At 36.3% G+C, this 19,501-nt stretch overlaps 1 protein-coding gene across 1 annotated transcript; it reads left to right on the top strand.

Annotated features, from left to right (window-relative positions):
* Positions 1 to 6,004: 6,004 nt before the first annotated feature.
* Positions 6,005 to 8,402, top strand: LOC131153728 (GDSL esterase/lipase At1g06990-like). Its single transcript, XM_058106174.1, has 3 exons — positions 6,005 to 6,607; positions 7,356 to 7,596; positions 8,212 to 8,402. Exons 1-3 carry the CDS (start codon positions 6,005 to 6,007, stop codon positions 8,400 to 8,402), a joined length of 1,035 nt encoding a protein of 344 aa, XP_057962157.1.
* Positions 8,403 to 19,501: the final 11,099 nt, after the last annotated feature.

Here is a 19,501-nt window from a genome sequence, read left to right on the forward strand (position 1 = left end):
GGAACTTTGTTGGGGACATTTGAGAATCAATTCATCTTTTGTGTGATTATGGATATGAATTTTTTTTTGTGGTTTTGTGTTCCTTCTATGTTATATGTATTGTGTTTTTGAAATGATATGCCATGATATGTATGTCTTGCCATGTTTATGCATCTTTACATTTCATAAGCACTTTATTCATAAACTTATACTACTTTGCACAAGTCCTATTCCTAGACTCCTACCTTTGTAGGTTGTAGGAGAAGAAAGAAGTAATAAGGACCTTCGCGAGGCTTTGCCTCTTATATAGGTGTTATGAAAATTTCTTCACGAATTTGTTCTCTTTGAAGACAATTCGGGAGAATTTATATTTTGTGATATATAGAGCCTAGCCATACACTAGAAAACTTTATCTTGTACCGAAAGATAAAGCTTTTACACAGTGTTTGGAGATGAACTAATGCTAAGGCACATAAAGCCATAGATATTATCATTAGGGTCATGTCAATCATTCATTTCACCATCATATAATTTAGTTGCATAAAAGGTATAACATGTCAATTGGATTGATTAAAGAGACTTTTGAGCCAAACTTATATCAAGACCATTTGATATGTTGCACTAGTTATGTTATTGAATTCTATCCTTCTTGTTATCCATGCATTTGCCTAGTGGAATATCTGCTTTCTTTTTGTAAATTTTAATTCATATAATCTTCAAAGGGTAATCAAAATTTCACCAAGAAGGAAATTTTATTTAGCTACTTGTGACTCAATCATTACTAGAGTTCGGTCACAAAACATGAAGTTACTAGAACCCTACCGAAATGAGGAGAATGCGACCATAATGGAATCTCCATTTGATAAGAGTATTGAGACTTGAAAAAGTTCATAGTGAATCTAGTCTAATTCATAAAAGAAAAGTCACTTGTAGTTGATGAAACTCAATTAGCAGTTACACAATTGCTCACAAACTTATTTTCATTAACATAACTGAACAAAGGGACCACAACTGAACCAAAGTTGGCCAAATCCAAAGGGAAAGAAGGTCAATCAATTAGTGACAAAAATCACATGGCTTACTTTGAAGAACATCTAAAAACAATTCAAGTCATACAAAACAAAAGTGTAGGAGATTTTGAGGATCTGTGTCTTCTTACTAACGTAGGATGTCAAGGAATTAAAGTACCTAACTTTGATTAGTATAGTGGAACAGAATGTCTAAAGATTCATTTTCAGATGTATGCTCGCTTATGCTAAGATTTAGAATCTATTGATTCACATATTCCATAAAAGCTTAACTGGTCTAGTTTTAAGATGGTATGCTTCATTTGACAATAATTGAGTTAAAAAAATGGCGAGACTTGGCCAATTTGTTCTTGAAACAATACTAATTCAATGCTAACATTGCCATAGATCGAATAGGTCTTCAAAACATGGGGAAGAAGAGTTCAAAAACTTTTAAAGATTATGCTCAAGATGTAGAATGGTTGTTGCTCAAGTAAATCCACCAATATTGGATATTGAAATGGTTAGTATTTTCGTAGGAACACTGAAAGTTCTGTACTATGATAAATTAATCCCACTAAGTCTATCTAACTTTGCAACTGTAGTTATTGGAGAAAAATTTGAAAGTGGACTAAAATTAGGAAAGTTGACCAACTACACCACTTTGAAATCAGGTAAAGAAGTTGTTAGAAATAAAATTTTGTTAAGAAAGAGAAAAATGAAAAAGAGATGAATGCAATTTCTAAAGACAAGGCATAAAATTCAATTTTAACTCAAATTGTTTGTATCTATACCACCCAACATGTTAGCTATTGGGGAAAAATTGAAAGTGGACTAAAATTAGGAAAGTTAACCAACTACACCACTCTAAATTCAGGTAAAGAAGTTGTTGGAAAGAAAATTTTTGTCAAGAAAGAGAAAAATGAAAAAAGGTGAATGCAATTTCTAAAGACAAAGCATAAAATTCAATTTTAACTCAAATTGTTTGTACCTATACTAGCCAACTTGTCATTAAATCACAATCCGATATATTAAATGTCAACCTAAATCAAACTAATTCTAACTTGAGACCAAGGAGGGAATTCAATACTCTTCGCACTCCCTTGATTGACTTATGCCATCAGTTATTCGCACAAAGGAAGATTGTATCGGTACTTGTGATATTAGGGCAAAATATGAGGTTGTATGATCCAAATATGAATTGTGAATATCATATGAATGCACTTGGTCACACTGACAACAATTGTTTAGCCTTTAAACATCAAGTACAAGACCTCATCGATGCCAATATCTTGAAATTTCAACCAATCAAGAATGCTTCAATTCCTAATGTGAAAACTAACCCTTTACCAAATAATGGAAGCACGCCTATTAATAGTCTCTAAGTATGTGAAATCCATGACATCAATCAATCTTCCATTACCATTAGCTTCACACCAACAATTACTTAGTATAAGCCATCTTCCATATCTAATAATAAACCCTTGATCCTCAAAACGCCTACTTCATTTTCATATTCTTCAAATTGAGTTGTGCCTTGGAAGTATGAAATAGAAAGGGTGAAATAAGAGGAGTTAGGCGACATAGCTTATTTATTTTGTGTTGGTGGTATGACAAGAGATGGAACGATCACTGCAATTACGTGTGTGTGCCCTTTTGAAAAATAAAGATAGAAGAAGAAATATGATGAAGTGAGCCCTTTTGGTCATTCAATAACATCTTTACTGCCTATGAACACTCCAAAATGACTAGAAGTTCAGAGCATAACTTTAAAAGGTGTTGAGCTTAGAACCCTAATTTTTGAAAAAAAAAAAATGAAGATAATTCAAAGGGTTGATTAAAAGTATCAGGATGTTATCGTTGAAAACATGTGATTCAAATAAGTATTAGGATGTAGCCAACTAGAAAAGATGTTTGAAATCAATATTGAGATGTAGTTGATTTGAAATGAGAAAATAGTTTGAAAAATTGAAAATGGTTTTTAAAATGAATAAATTTGATGGAAAAGTCTAGGGCTTCATCATCAACCACGCTTTAAATCAAAATGATTTTTCAAAACAAATTTTGATTTTTTGAAAACATTTTTTATTGGTTGAGATTCTAGACTGTTAGGTTAAGACATAAATCTAATTAAGTATTTTCTGTTTTCTTGACCTAATCTCATTGGTTAGGACCATAATCTAGTTCGACCATATGATTTTTAGGGGTTAAAAATCATTACCTTGTTTAGGGACAAGAGAAGAAGACATTATATAGTAAAATATTCCCTTTATCTTATTATAAGTCGAGATTAGGCTTTGGAAACAATAATTGTCTAGTTAGATGCGTACACGTACATGCATATGCATCAATAATGATCATTGAGAGTTTTGTTCTTGAACATGAAGTTCATCTCACTTCATGAAATGTTGAATGGATGTAATTGTTCCACTTTCAAGTTTCTTCACTAGATTGAATTTTTTTTTTTTATTACATAGGAACTCCAGTCACCAACAAGCCCTTCGGACCCCTGGTGCGGCACCAAACATACGGATCAGCATCCTCCCCCTAGGTCTCGCTGATCAGGTAAAGTCCAGAATGCAGACACTGCTTCTGTGCATCAGTTGGACGTTCGGCCAATCCGACCACCGAGACACATCTCCATTACCATCCACGATCCCCGCTGGCTCACAGAGAACTCTCACCATGCACGGTCCCCTCTGGCTCACAGAGCAAACTCTCATCATCCACGGTTCCCGCTAGCTCACAGAGTAAATTCTTACCATCCATAGGTACCGTTGGCTCCGTGAGTGTATCTACCTGGAATTGAACCCTCGATACTCCTTCTTACGTGCTGATGCCTTTTCACCGTTCCATGCCCGTTGGGATTGATTTTAAATATTGTTAACACTTGAATTGGCTTTCCATTAAATATCGAATCCCCTTATGGTGACTTTACTTATAATTCGTTCAAGTATATGAAGTTCATCTTATCTTAGAAAATCTCAAAGGGATGCAACTATGCCATTTCGCAAAAAGTTGGTCATGGGAGAAGGGGTTCAGAAAAGAAGAGAAGAACTTACCCTTCCAAGCTTTTGGAAGCATGCCATGGCAGTGGTTAGGGACACTAGAGGAGCAAGCGATCTCTAAGGCACCACGACAGCATTGTTGATGTCTTTTACGTGTATGTAGGAGAGAAAACAAAAGAAAGACAACAAAAAATTAAGAAAGGGTGTCATCCAACTCTCCCATATTTTTCTAATATATATATTTTAAAATTATTATATTTTTGGGATTGTATCTTTTATAGAAAAATAGTCAAAAAACAAAAAGAAAACAAGTAGGCCTAAAGGCAAAGGAAAAAAATGGAAGAAGAATTCTAAACTATATAAAAAAGGAAAAAAGGTTGAGTTTTTCAAGACATGTCTAGACCAACCAGTGGAGATTTGAGACAAATACTATCATACGAAAAAACAATTTGAGTCTTATTGGGCGAAACTTAAAGATTTCCACTTTCAAGGAACGTCATATGCCTCATTCTTTGATTTTGGAAATAATTTTTAGAGATGAGCTCCAAAACCTTTAATGCTCTTCTATTATTAAACCAAATTGGGGTAAAATGACTCAAAAATTTGTTTGGGCAAAGTAGGCCATCAAGAGAAATTAACTTAATATAATGACTTGCCTAAATTAAAAACATAATGTAGTCTACTAGTAAATTATATTGATTATTACGTTATAATGAAATGACAACTACAATATAAAATGAAATTTAATGCAAAAGCTCATTATAGGAAATGGTGCTTCATAGTAATGGAAAAAGAAGGCTCAATAAAAAAAGGAAAAAAAGCACATAGGTAGCCAATACAATCGAAAAAATACAAATTTCAACCAATCAAAATTTAGTTAAAAATTTCAAATTTTCAAATATCCTAGAATTTAGGATGAGAGATTGGAGCTTCCTCAAGCCTTTTCCTATTGGATTGTATAAATACATGTATGAATATTAAATTTATTAACTTTTTTTTTTAATCACTTTCTATGTTATTAAAGATTACAATTAATGAAATTTTTTTTTTGAACTAAGCAAATGGGAATATAGGATTATATGAAGTGAGCAATATGTGTAAAATAAATGCAATGGTATTATTATTTTCTCAATTAATTGTTTAGAGACTAAATATTTTAAATCATGAAAATATAAAGTTTATTTTATTACTTGACCTAAGTGATAAAATATTCAATAGCCTTCGTATTCAATCAATGCAATTGTCCAAATTTACCAATAAAAAAATTATTTTATATTAAAAGATAAATATTATTAACTTAAAATTTATATTTATATTTTTCAAATAAACTAATTTTTTTAATCTAAAATTAATGATATCTCGTGCATTCCACAAGTTTCTATGAGTATATGGAAGTTTGTGGTAAAAGGATAAGGCTAATAAGAAAAAATCGACACTAGTTCTAGAGGTACAACTTGACAACTATAGAGAGATGCAATAGACTTGGGCATAGGCAACAGGAGTGAGATGTTATTACATTTTGCAACAATAAAATTCTTTAAATTCTATCTATCCAAAGTCAAATTAAAAAATTTGATCATTTGACTTGTTGTACCAACTCACTTAATGGTGGATAATGGCATAATAATTTTTAATGCATAAATATATCATGGCAAAACAATTATAGTTTGCCTATAAGAATTCAAATGAATAGAAGTTAGCTAGAACTGAAAATTTCAAAACAATCACATATAGAAGAAGGAGCACCATGCATGCATCTCTCATTTACTATATTTAGGTTATTGATAATCATATTTTATTGTTTCCAATTAGTTTAGTTGTAGTTAGGGAAGTCACAATTATTGCATAAAAGTTGACCAATTCCATGTCTCAATCCATGCCTTATATAGACCCACACGGTTACTGCAAATTCATATATATGTAACTCCTTTTTTTTGGGTATATATATATATATATATGGAACTTTTCTCGAATTATTCCGATTAGAATTTTCTATTTTAAAATTTCACAATGACACCAAAAACCCTCTTCTTCCTCATCATGCACATTGCATATACAATTATTACCTCAGCCACAAAACCAAAATTCTCAGCCATCCTCGTGTTTGGAGATTCGTTGGTAGACACTGGCAATAACAACTTCATTGACACTACCTTTAAGGCAAACCACTTTCCGTATGGCCAACTCTTCCCTAGTCATATTGCCACGGGGAGGTTCACTGATGGGAAAATGATTCCTGACTTCTTGGCATCTTCACTAGGGATCAAGGACACCGTCCCTCCTTTCCTTGACCCAAACCTCTTAGATGTTGAGGTTAAGACTGGTGTCAACTTTGCATCAGCTGGGTCAGGCTATGACAAGCTCACGACTTCATTTTCTGGTGTGCTTTCAGTATCGAAGCAAGTAGAGTACTTGATGGATTATGTGGAGAGGTTGGAGAGGGTTGTGGGGAAGTTAGAAGCTACTAGGATATTGAACTCAACTTTGGTTCTTATAGTTGCAGGGTCAAATGACTTTGCGCTTAATTACTTTCTTATGCGCACCAGGAGGACTCAATTTACTCTCAGTGGATACCAAGATTTTCTTCAGGAAAACCTTCAAAATTTCACAAAGGTAATCAATTTTTCACCAATTTGAACTCCTCAGTTAGTATAATAATAAATAGTAACGATGAGTGTTACAACAAACTAGTTGCAATCAAATCCTAGCAAATTTTCAATATAGACATGTGTAGGTTGTGGATCCCATAGGTAAAACTCACATTTAGGAAGGGCCCGTCACCCTAAGAAAATATAAGACACACCTCACATACTAATCAACATGCTAATTGGTATATCACGACAATCATATTTTGGAACATGTTTGTGTGTCTAATTGGAGGCCTATTTACTTTAATTAGACTATATGTTAACGTCCATTTATGGTTCAATAGACTAGACATATGTTAGCACTGCATTGGTCCCAATTTATCAATCAATCAGTTGTACATTAAGTGTGTCAAGTATTTTTTCTCACTATGGTTGTAAAATTATCTAGATCTCCATTTGCAAGACCCCTAAAAATTTTTAGAAATACAAAGTGGTTTTAAATTGTAAACTTGTGGGGATCTCTTTCCCTAAACCTCTAGTTTAATTTATGGTCAAACCCTTCTATCACTTAAAAAAAATGCAAACTTTGAAAAAAAAGGTGAAAAAATAATTTATTTCCAATCTTTTTTAGACTTTATTTAAGCAAATAACTTAAACAGCATAGACAGTTCACTAATATTTGGATTTTTCTTTCTTTTATATGTGTATATATACATACATATATACATGCATGTTTCTGTGTGTGTATATAACATGCATGTGTTGTATTGCAGGATTTGTATAGCGTGGGGCTTCGAAAAATGGCTATAGGGAGTCTTCCTCCATTTGGGTGTTGGCCAAATCGGAAAACTCAAGGACTTTGTTCAGAGAAAGTGAATAAAATTGCTAAATCTTACAACGACAAGCTAGTGAAGAAGATTCCTCAATTACAGGCATCCCTACTTGGCTCTCGAATTGCCTACGCTGATATATATGGACCTTTGCTTGACATGGGCAATCATCCCCAAAAATATGGTAACATAATTATTAAATTAATATATTTCACGCCTAAAAATACTTCTTTAATCTTTCTTAAATTAAAAATATATATTCGTGTTAGATAAAAAACATATTTATGTATGAAATAAAATTTCATACGTTTTTATTCGATATGAGAAAGAGATAAAAGGAATTTTCCCTTAGTATAAGATTTATGGCTCACCAAATTTTGGGTGCCACACTACAATGCAATGAGTTCCAGTAGTCCAAGTTCACACCTTAGCATAGATTTTGAGCGTTGAAAGTTGTACAATTTGATTAGTGAGTTGCAAATTTTGAGTTTGGAGGCATTCCTTGTAAGTCATTTTTATTGATAGACTAACGCTAATTACTCTATGAAGTCCTTACCACGAGTTACATGGAAATAGTTCATTGTAAAAAAGACTAGTAATGTATTAAATCAAAGATTGCATTGTTTTCTCAATGTATTAATATCTATTAAATTTAAATATATTAATATTTAAATTTGAATTGATTAGCGACCTATTAATTATCTCAACGTAAGAATGTTTAAGTGCATTAATCAATTAATTAACTACGAATTAATTAACATTCTTTTTACTAATTAAGAAATGTTCTATGTGGATGTAGGTTTTGAGGTAGCAGACAGAGGATGCTGTGGGATCGGAATTATCGAGATAGGTCCGCTGTGCAGCCCAATCACACCAACGTGTTGTAACTCTTCGCAGTACATGTTCTTCGACGGTGCTCATCCCTCCCAGTCCGCTTATGAATTCCTTTCCACCTCCCTTCTCACCAAGACCATACCCTCCCTTCTTTAGAAAACTATTATTATTCCTGCATTTTTAATGGTTTGGTTAGTGTGTGTACTACACCTTTGCCTCTCCAAAACATTAGAATAACTAGTAATAAGCTTGTGCTATGGAGCAAAATATATGATACAAAACATTAAACTTGTCGAGTGTGCTTCGCTCCCTTGTTAAATTTCAATCATAAGATGACAATGGACTTGAGAAAAATTAAAATGGAAATAGTTTCATTGTCATTATTTGGTTTTTCTCTCATTTTCCTCTGATTTTTGTTTATGCTTGAATTGTTTGGTTTTGATTTCATATAGGCATGTTTGGATTGGTTTATTTGGATTATTATACTATTTTTTTTATTGGTTTTGATATCTGGGATGATTTTTATAGTTTATATTTTTTGTATATTATTCAATAATACAAGTGTGTATTTATATACATGAGTCCAGGAATAATATCCCTAAATTACTCCTAAATATTTGCTCTATAATAATTACAGAATAAATGAAAAATGGAAAGTGTATATATATTTCTAATACTCCCCCTCAAGTTGGAGCATGGAGATCCGTAATGCCCAACTTGCGTGATAAGTCGAGGAAATGTTCACGACCCAAGACTTTGGTGAAAATATCAACAAACTGACTGTGGGTAGGAATATGCTTAATGGAGAAAAGGTTAGCCCGTAATTTTTCACGAACAAAATGACAATCGATTTCTTTATGTTTTGTATGTTCGTGGAAAAAAGGATTTTAGGTAATGTGAAGAACTACTTGATTGTCACAATATAAAAGCATAGGCTGGGAATGCGGTACACCAAGATCATTTAAAAGGGTCTTGAGTCATGTAAGTTCACAAGTAGTGGAAGCAAACGCCTGGTACTCAGTTTCGACGGAGGAGTGAGACATTGTAGGTTGTTTCTTAGTGCGCTAGGAAATTGGACTAGTGCCCAACTGAATGAAAAAATCAGTGGTGGAGTTGCGAGTGAGGGGACAACTAGCCCAATCCGAATCAGAATAGGCAGAGACTTGAAGAGTGTTGATAGTAGGAAAAAATAAGCCCTGACCTAGAGATGCCTTAATGTAGTGAAAAACACAGACAACAACATCATAATGTGGTTGTCTTGTTGTCTGTGTTGATGCATAAATTAACTAAGAATGTTGATTGGAAATACAATGTCGGGATGGGTGATGGTGAGATATATCAAACGTCCAACGAGTCTCCGAAATGAGCTTGGGTCGGAGAGAAGATCACCATCAGTATTATTGAGCTTGAGATTTTGTTCCATAAGAAAATTGGCAGGACGAGCATCAAGATGACCGCTATCAGTAAGGATGTCAAGAGTATATTTTCGTTGATTAAGAAATATACCAGTGGGAGAGCGAGCAACTTCGAGGCCAATGAGATATTTCAGTTTGTCAAGATCCTTTAGTTTAAATTTTTGAGCCAGCATGACTTTGAAAGTGCTAATATAAGAGAGAACATTGCTTGCTAGGAGAATATCATGAACATAAACAAGTAGGAGAGTAAAAGACTGACCCCGAGAACGGGTTAAGAGAGAGTGATCAGCCTGAGATTGGGTGAAACCCTTAGCAAGTAAAACAGAAGATAATTTAGAGAACCATTGATGAGAGGCTTGCTTAAGGCCATAAAGGGATTTTTGAAAATGACAAACTCGAGTCTCCCCCTATTTGTAATAATCCGGTGAAGGGGTCATATAAACCTCCTTATCGAAGTCACCATGGAGAAAAGCATTGTTGACATCCAATTGAAGGAGGTGCCAGTTCCGAGCTACAGCCGCTACAAGAACACACCTAAGAATAACAAGTTTAGCAATAAGAGCAAAAGTGTCATGGTAATCCAAACCTTTTATTTGAGTGTAGCCCTTGGCCACCAAGTGAACCTTGTGTCGCTCTATAGATCCATCGGCCCGAAATTTTGTTTTGAACACCCATTTACAGCCAATTGGTTTTTTTCCAGGGGGAAAGTGTTGAAGAACCCATGTATGATTGACTTCTAAGGCTTAGATTTCAGAAGTCATGGCATCATGCCAATGTGGGTGTAGCACAATATTGTTTGTTGGTGAGACCAAGGACAACAATCTCAAGAGAAGGTGAAGAACCTGTGACATTATTTGCAGCCATTGAAGAACCATATTTTTTATCGGGTGTTCCACAAGATGGAGACTTGTTGTTGGGATAACCATGCAGCTTATATCATTGTACTTTCCAATGAACATTACGACCACAATGGTCACATTTTGGACGACCACGCCCTCGCCCCTTGTTATGAGAAAAATTACGATGAACTACCATGGCAGTAGATTCTGTTGGAACGCAAGAGATATGAAGAAGACATTGTTTTTCTTCTTGATGCAAAATTGAATATACTTTGGTGACGGAAGGTAAATGATCCATGGCCAAAATTTAGCTTCGGATGGAAGCATATGAGTCATGTAGCCCAATCAAAAACTAAAAAACTCGCTCAGTGTCTTGCATTCGGATAAATTCAGTTAAGGCACCACAAGTGCACTACGGTGCGGAGGCAAGCATGGCGAGTTCATCCCAATAACCTTTAAGTGTTGTAAAATACATAGAGACGGTCATTAAGCCTTGGATAAGAGTAGTAATGTCACACTTCAATTTGAAAATTCGAGAATTGTTGTTTTGAGAGAAACAATTTTCAAGATTTAGCCATACATCACAGGGACATTCATAATAGATCAAACTGTGAACAATGGATGGATCAATGGAGTTGAGGATCGATGATAAGACCATATCACTGCAATATTCCCATAATAGAATTTCTGCTAAAGGGAAAGTTGGTTTGGGAAGGGTATCATTAACAATACCAAATTTATTTTTTGCATTCAATACCATTTTCATAGCCCTCTTTCACATAGAATAATTATCACCATTAAGAAGAGTGGAGACGAGTATGGCACCTGGTGATCAGCAGAATAAAGAAAATATGGAGAAAACACGTCTAAGGATGGTGGATTGGAAGAGGAAACCTCTGTCAATGTGATGTTGGACATAATCGAGATCAGTTCAGATAAATCAAAAAAAGCCGAATCGGGAACTATGAGAACTGCGAAGATGACAATCAAAGGAGAGAGAGAGACAATGCCGAAAAAACGCCGCTGAAAAATCAAGAACCTATTGAAAGGATGCCGGAGATGGGGAGGACCAGAGAAGCACCAGTTGGAAGTAAAAACTGACACCGAACCAAAACACCGAAGGCTACTGCCGAAGAAGACAGGATAACCGAACAGAGAGAGATGAGGTCTGCCGGAAGATACGAACGGATGTGCAACTGCAAGTTGGCCGTGAAGAAAAATCGGAGAGTCAAGGGAACTTCACCGGAACGAAGAAAAAACAGGGAAAGCTGGAGACGATGAAGACGACGCCTGAACGAGAAAGAACCAGCGTATTCGCTGAGGCGCTGAAGATGATGATGATGACGTCGTAGAATCGGCGGTTGAGCGGAGGGATTGCCGCCACTGAGTGAAGGGATTGCTGCCGTTGAATGGAAGTCTGTGGCGTGTATTCGGAAATAGGAAGGCGACGGTAAGGTGGAAGCCCAAGTCCGAAGGGGAAGACTGGGTCTGCCGATCTGGAACAGGAGGTTCGAACTCGCCGTCCCCGACTTTGTGCAAGCCGTGAAGTGGGAAGGGAACGGGGAAGGGAAGATGAAGCTGAAGGGAACGAGGATTGAGATCAGGGAGTGCCGGCTTCCGGCGAAGTTGTGAAGAGGGGAGGCGGCAAGGGTGCAGCAAGGGTGGGCGGCGACCACGGTGGACGGCGGCGAGGAAGATCAGAAAAAAAAAAAAAGGTTTGCTCTATACCATGTTAAATTTGAATAAAGGAATTTTCTGTATATTATTCAATAATACAAGTGTGTATTTATATACATGAATATAAGAATAATATCCCAAAATTATTCTTAAATATCTGCTCTATAATAATTACAGAATAAATGAAAAATGGAAAGTGTATATATATTTCTAATAGTATGTAAATCTCATGTGTCCTGGAACGTTAGTGTAGGCTAATGGAAAAAAATAAAAATAAATAATTGTAAAATACCTGAGAAAATTCAAAAAATTTGTGAGGAAAAGAACATTATTTTTTAGCTCCGTTTTTTTTTTTTCAAGGAAATCCCAATTTTATTGATAGCTCTCGCTTATATTTTATGTTCTAACATTGTAAATCTTCTCCATTTATACCTATATAAATGAAGTTATGTCTTGTTTTCTAAATTTTACTCAAATTCTCTACTAGTATTAGTCTTATTACTCTCCCGCATTTCTTCATCTACTGTTATTTATCATCATAAAAATCATCTATAAGCAGATCATCGCCCCTATGTTCTCTAATCACTCTTCTTCTCTCTCTTAATCAAGTATCCCTTATTCTAAATTGAACCATAATGAAATTGATAGATGGATGAGACCATGATTGTTTTGTTTTGTTTTGTTTTTTGTTTTTTGTGAAATGTTTTCTCCTAAAAATGTTGTGCTATTATGAAGTTTCGTCATTTAATTTTGTGTGAGATGTATTAGTTTGTGTTGTGAGAAACTTGATTTCAGAGTTCTTAAAACAAGATATTTTATTTATAAATCCCTTTATAGAAATCAGAACAACAACCAAACACAAAAAAATTGAAACCTGCTTATTTGTGCCCAAGCCTGATCAGGATGTATTTCTTTCTCTCTACTGAACAATCACCATTTGAACAAAACACACAACAGAAAAACTCCTGACACGTTTATGACATTGAGCTAGATTTGCTGGAGCTGACGCTACCTAAAAACTCCTCCCCAAGAGCTTTTTACGCACTAAAAAGTAAGTTAGAATACAAACAAACTTAGCAAACATAGTGGATTTAACCCCTCATGTGTCCAAGTCGAGCATATGAGGTCCAAACCGAGTGGCGTCAGTCCCGAAATGTCAGTGAGATTGAGTTGGACGTGTCGTATGTGACGGTGTCCAAAAAATCCTTCTTGAGAGCTTTTTATGCACTAGAAGTAAAGTTAGAATACAAACAAACTTAGCAAACTTAATGGTTTTAAGCACTCAACTGTCCAAGTCAGGCATACAAGGTCAAAAGTAAGTGGGGTTAGTCCTGACACGTCCGTGACATTAAGCTAGACGTTTGGAAGCTGACGATGCCCAAAAACTCCTCCTCGAGAGCTTTTTACACACTTAGAAGAAAAATTAGAATACAAAAAAACTTAGCAAATTTAATGGATTTAAGCATTCAGATGTTCAAGTCGGGCATACAAGGTCCAAACCAATTGGAGTTGGTCCCGACACATCCGTGACATTGAACTGAACATGCCGGAGCTGATGGTGTCTAAAAACTCCTCCCTGAAAGCTTTTTACGCACTTTGAAGTAAAGTTAGAATACAAACAAACTTAGCAAACTTAGTGGACTTAAGCACTTAGGTGTCCAAGTCAGACATACAAAGTCCAAACCAATTAGGGTTAGTCCAAACACGTCTATGACATTGACTGGACGTACCAGAACTGACGGTGCCCAAAAACTCCTCTTCGAAAGCTTTTTATGCACTTACAAGTAAAATTAGAATACAAACAAACTTAGCAAACTTAGTGGTTTCAAGCACTCAGGTGTTCAAGTCAGGTATATGAGGTCCAAACCGAGTGGGGTCAGTCTCGAAATGTCAGTGACATTGAGCTGGACGTGCTAGAGCTAACGGTGCCCACAAACTTCTCCTCGAGAGCTTTTTATGCACTTAGAAGCAAAGTTAGAACACAAATAAACTTAGCAAACGTAGTGGATTTAACCACTCAAGTGTCCAAGTCAGGCATATGAGATCCAAACCGAGTAGGGTCAGTCCCGAAACTTCTGTGACATTTAGGGGTGGCAAAACGGGTCCAATCTGACGTGTCACCCGTGACCCACCTGTTTAAAATAGATTTGGGTTTATGGAAGCCAACCCATTTATAAACGAGTCAACCCATGACCCTCCCATTTATAAACGGGTCAACCCAAGTTCGGATCGATTTACCTGCCAGGTGACCCGTTTATTTGGCTCCTATATATGTATGTATATGTATATGTAAACCCACTAACCCTACCCAGCTGCAACCCTACTGAGATAAAACATAAATTGATAAAACCTTAATCCTAATTCCTGCGGGCCACGACTGGCAAGCTACTTCCTGCTGCTGGCTGCTGCGAATCTATGATCCACTCCTCAAGTCCTCATCTCCTCCACGGGCATCAGGCCCCAGCTTCATAGGCCACAGTCTCTACTCTGCACTCGACCTCTCCACTACCGTGCAGTCGTGCCTGTGCGCCCTTGCCCATTCTGCCCAGCACGCTCACCTCTCGCCACTGCTCTTACTCTTAGTCGATAGTCTCCGTCGCCATCTCTCGAGAGTCACGCAATCGAACCTCACAGGCGGTAGATCCTCTCACCTCTCGTCGTTGCTTTGCTCTCAAGCCTCTGCAGATCCTTCTGTTAGTTGCCTTAGTTTGTCTCACTTTCAGTCTCCCTCTCACTCTTAGCCTCGGTCTTCCTTTCACGATCTCACCCTCAGTGTTCCCCTCCCTCTCACTCTTAGTCTCCCTCTCGAGTCTCGGCTCTCATTGTCAACAGTCTTCTACTCTTCCTCTTTGAGTCTCTTGATTCTTTGAGTCTTACTCATATGTGCAAACAAATTTTTTTTTTTACATTTTACAAATTTTTAAGATTCAATAAATAAAATAAGGAGTACTTTTCTTTTAAAAAAATAAATTTAAAAACTTAAAATATATAATTATTTTTAAAAAGAGTAACCCGTGACCCGCCTGTTTATTAAACCGAGGGGGGGTGTTAGGGTTTACATGGTTAGGACTCGTTTAACCTTGATCCATTTATGAACCAACTCATTTATGACCTGGTCCGTTTACAACCCGCCTAGACCCGGCCTGTGAACCCGTTTTGCCACCCCTAGTGACATTAAGTTGGACGTGTCGTAACTGAAGGTACCCAAAAAATCCCCCCCAGTTGAAAATTATGTGTTTAGAAGTAAACATAGTAAACTTAGTTAATTCTAAGCATTCCGCTGTCCAAGTCAGGCACACGAGGTCCAAACCAAGTGAGGTCAGTCCCAACACGTCTGTGACATTGAGCTGGAAGTGCTGGAGCTGACGATGCCTAAAAACTCCTCCCCAAGAGTTTTGTACGCACTTGGAAGTAAAGTTAGAATACAAATAAACTTAGAAAACTTAGTGGACTTAAGCGTTCATTCTTGCTATCAAATCATTTTTACTTATAGTACGTACATATTCAAAAATTTTACGCTAATGTTTTATATAATTATTACTTTGTAAGGCTTGTGGGCTGTCAGGAGAAGATGAGGATGATGTCGAACACTAAAGTTAAATGCAGTTTTTTTTTTTTTTAATTTCTTGTTATCTAAACAGATAATGGGTGTATATATATATATATATATATATATATATATATATATATATATATATATATATATATATTTTATGAAAAATTTATGAATTTTTCATTAAATAATTCTAGATCAATATTATGTGTCTAGAAATTTAATTACATGTTTTAACAGGGATTAATGGGTGATTTTTTAAAAAAAAAAAAATTAACTATTTTTAACTTTTAGTGATGATTCTCAAACCGTCACTAAAAGTTGAGACAGTTACTATTAGTGATGGATTTCCAAATCGTCACTAATAGTGACTTTTTAGTGACGGTTTCAAAACTGTCACTAATGGTACGACTTTTAATGACGGTTTTTAAAACCATCACTAATAATATGACTTTTAGTGACGATTTCAAAATCGTCACTCATAGTCTAACCTTTAATGACAATTTTCAGCTGATAAATTGGATCTGTTATAGTGATGGTTTGGTAGTTTTAGTGACGATTTGAAACCATTTATTTTTTGTAGTGACGATAACAATTTTTTATAGATGTTGATTAACAAGTTTTGGCCCAATTTTTTAAAAATATTTTGGAGGTTGAAAATACGCATGTCATTGGTGGAATTAAAATTGAAGAAGTGTGTGGATTAAAGTATTCATTAAATAGAGTTATCTGTGCAGTCTGTTAGAGGAACCTTTTTACGTGCTTATTGATATTGCCCAAGTTAAGCTTTCTTGTGAGTTCAATTTTTGAAAGTTAATTAGATTTAGTAGGAAATCGTGAATTAGCTTTTCGAAAGCTTGGAGGGTAGTTCTGCACCATATGTGTGCGAGAGAGAGAGAGAGAGAGAGAGAGAGAGAGAGAGAGCAAGTTCAAATGGTTGTGTACGTGTTAGGTGCTGGTTAAAGGCTGACAAGGTTGGCGCCAACAATGTCAACATTTGCTTCTTTACTAATTTTGTTGCCAGGTGTCACGAGCCCCCAAAATGGGACTCAAGTAAGGGCCGTATGGCACTCGTTGAGAACTCTCCCTCAACAAGTCAGCCAAATACCACACGTTCAAGCCTGCAAGCACGAGCATCAGGTGAGTCTCAATACTCAAGGAAAACAAGAAACAATAGGATATCACACGAGCAATATATTCTTATACACAGAATAAGACTATAACAATCAGGGACATCACAATCCAAGGCAACAAAACACCACAATGAAAAGAACTACTTGTATTATTCAACTCCAAGAGAATAACTATACAAACGATAACATAGATAATCATATATTCATTCTAAATCCCTAGAGAATACAATTATAGTAGTATCTCTCTTCCCCTTTTCCCCATTATATTGTCACTCCCTAACATCCTCCCCCACTCATTTTATCAACGTCCTCGTCGATGTGTTGTAGAAGGTCTCCTCACTCTTCTGATGTTAAAGCTGATGTCGTTGTTTTCGAATTTCTGAAATCTTCAATCTTTTGTACGACATGCTGAAAGTTTTTTGCCTTTTCCCAACTATTCTCTTCTTCCCCCAGCCCCAACCACTGAACCAGAGATTGTTGTTGTTGTTGATGACCTTCTGCATTGACGACTTTGTCTGCAATGATCTCATGGACATCTTTGTTTATAGGCTGCCTTCTAGAAATTGTTGATCTCCTTATCTTTTGTCGATGCGGATCTGCTTCATCTGTATGGAATGGCTTTAAATTGCTTACATGAAACACGAGATGGACTGAAGGGGAAGAGAGATACTGCTATAATTGTATTCTCTAGGGATTTAGAATGAACATATGATTATCTGTGTTATTGTTTGTATGGTTATTCTCTTGGAGTTGAAAAATACAAGTAGTTCTTTGCATTGTGGTGTTTTGTTGCCTTGGATTGTGATGTCCCTGATTGTTATAGTCTTATTCTGTGTATAAGAATATATTGCTCATGTGATATCCTATTGTTCCTTGTTTTTCTTGAGTATTGAGACTTACCTGGTGCTCGTGTTTGCAGGCTTGAACATGTGAGATTTAGCTAACTTGTCGAGGAAGAGCTCTCAACGAGTGCCACATGGCCCTTACTTGAGTCCCATTTTGGGGGTCTGTGACAGCTGGTATCAGAGCACAGTGTGTGCGAGCACCATGAGTGGTAATATGAGAAACAAGTCAAGAAAAGTGGAGCGCATTGAGGCGCTTGAGGAAAAACTTGTAACCCTAGAGACAACGTGCTGTGAACTCCAAGGGTTGGTGGCAACATTGATAAAGGAGAAAGGCGTGCCAACAGAGCTTGAGGCCGCTGAAGAAAACCCTAGAGAAAATCTCTATGGGGTATCAAAATTTGGAGTGATACTTGAGGAACTTGAAAAATTCATTCCACGTGTGAAATCCCTGGAGAAAAGGCCAAGAGAGCTTGAGGCCTTCCAGAAGAGTGTTGAGCAGTTGGAAGCCTTTGAGAGTAGGCTGGAACATTTTGAGGGCATATTGCCATCTCTTTCATCCCAATGAGGAGAGCCAATAGAGCTTGAGGCCTCCTTACGGGAGCTAAGGGATAGTTTTGATTTCCTTGCAGAAGATGTTAAGGAGTCCATTACTGCTTTGAAGAAAGATTTGAAGGAGATGGGCAATGTCCAAAGTGCTGTGGACCAGGTTCAGATGGATTTACAAGAGAATAACCATACAAATGATAACACAGACAATCATATGTTCATTCTAAATCCCTAGAGAATACAATTATAGCAGTATCTCTCTTCCCCTTTTCCCCATTACATTGTCACTCCCCAACACCAGGCCTAAAGATCACAAACTTGACCTACTAATCCAACCTCAGAGCGTAGTTCTGCACCCCGTGTGTGCGAGAGAGAGAGAGAGAGAGAGAGAGAGAGAGAGAGAGAGAGAGAGCTAGTTCAAATGGTTGTGTACATGTTGGGTGGTGGTTAAAGGCTGACAAGGTTGGCACCGACAACGTCAACATTTGCTTCTTTACTTATTTTGTTGCCAGGCCTAAAGATCACAAACTTGACCTACTAATCCAACCTCAGAACACAACGTAGGAATCACTACTTGAGCCTACAAACCTCCCGTCTCTCAAACTCTACTTTACATTCTGAAAATGCTATACCCCTACTTTTGCAATATATTTCAACACACACCTATGGTAGTAAATATTTTTAACCCTACTCTAGTTCAAAACTCCACTTAGGTTTCTTATCTTTACGCTTGAACTGATGGAATGCATAATCTAGTTCAGAACTCCACTTAGGTTTCCTATCTTTACGCTTGAACTGATAGAATGCAGCATCTTTACTTAACCCCTTCTGTTCAGAGGTTTCTTAGCCCCTTTGGCAATGGCTTTCTAGCTAGTTCTTAAGGATGCACCAACTAATGAGATTTGAGGCCCATATTAATATTTTGCTCAATAAAATTTTTCTTTTCAAGTGGTAAACTCAAGACTCTCATTGTTAAATGGTTAGGCATGGAGTCTTGGGGGCAATCGGCTACGGCTTTCCATTTGAAATAATACCTTTGTATTTAAGTGGATAAGGATAGACGGGTGGATCCATTATTTCCATAGATTAGTCAAGTGTCAAAGGACCTCAGACACCATCATTTAAAAAAAAAAATTTCTTCTTGCCTGCCTAAGACATTTAAAATAACTAGAAAATGAGTACAACTCCTCACTAGACATATAGTAAGAAGATCAAATCAATTTCAAATGAAAACACAATCCTTGAAG

Source organism: Malania oleifera, chromosome 4 (genome assembly GCF_029873635.1).
Source record: "Malania oleifera isolate guangnan ecotype guangnan chromosome 4, ASM2987363v1, whole genome shotgun sequence".
NCBI classification, from domain to species: domain Eukaryota; kingdom Viridiplantae; phylum Streptophyta; class Magnoliopsida; order Santalales; family Ximeniaceae; genus Malania; species Malania oleifera.

Bases quoted from the DNA above. Each gene is read 5' to 3' on its own strand.
- LOC131153728 (XM_058106174.1), top strand. From the start codon at position 6,005: ATGACACCAAAAACCCTCTTCTTCCTCATCATGCACATTGCATATACA. The intron at 6,608-7,355 runs GTAATCAATTTT...GTTGTATTGCAG, and splicing joins ACCTTCAAAATTTCACAAAG to GATTTGTATAGCGTGGGGCT. The intron at 7,597-8,211 runs GTAACATAATTA...ATGTGGATGTAG, and splicing joins CAATCATCCCCAAAAATATG to GTTTTGAGGTAGCAGACAGA.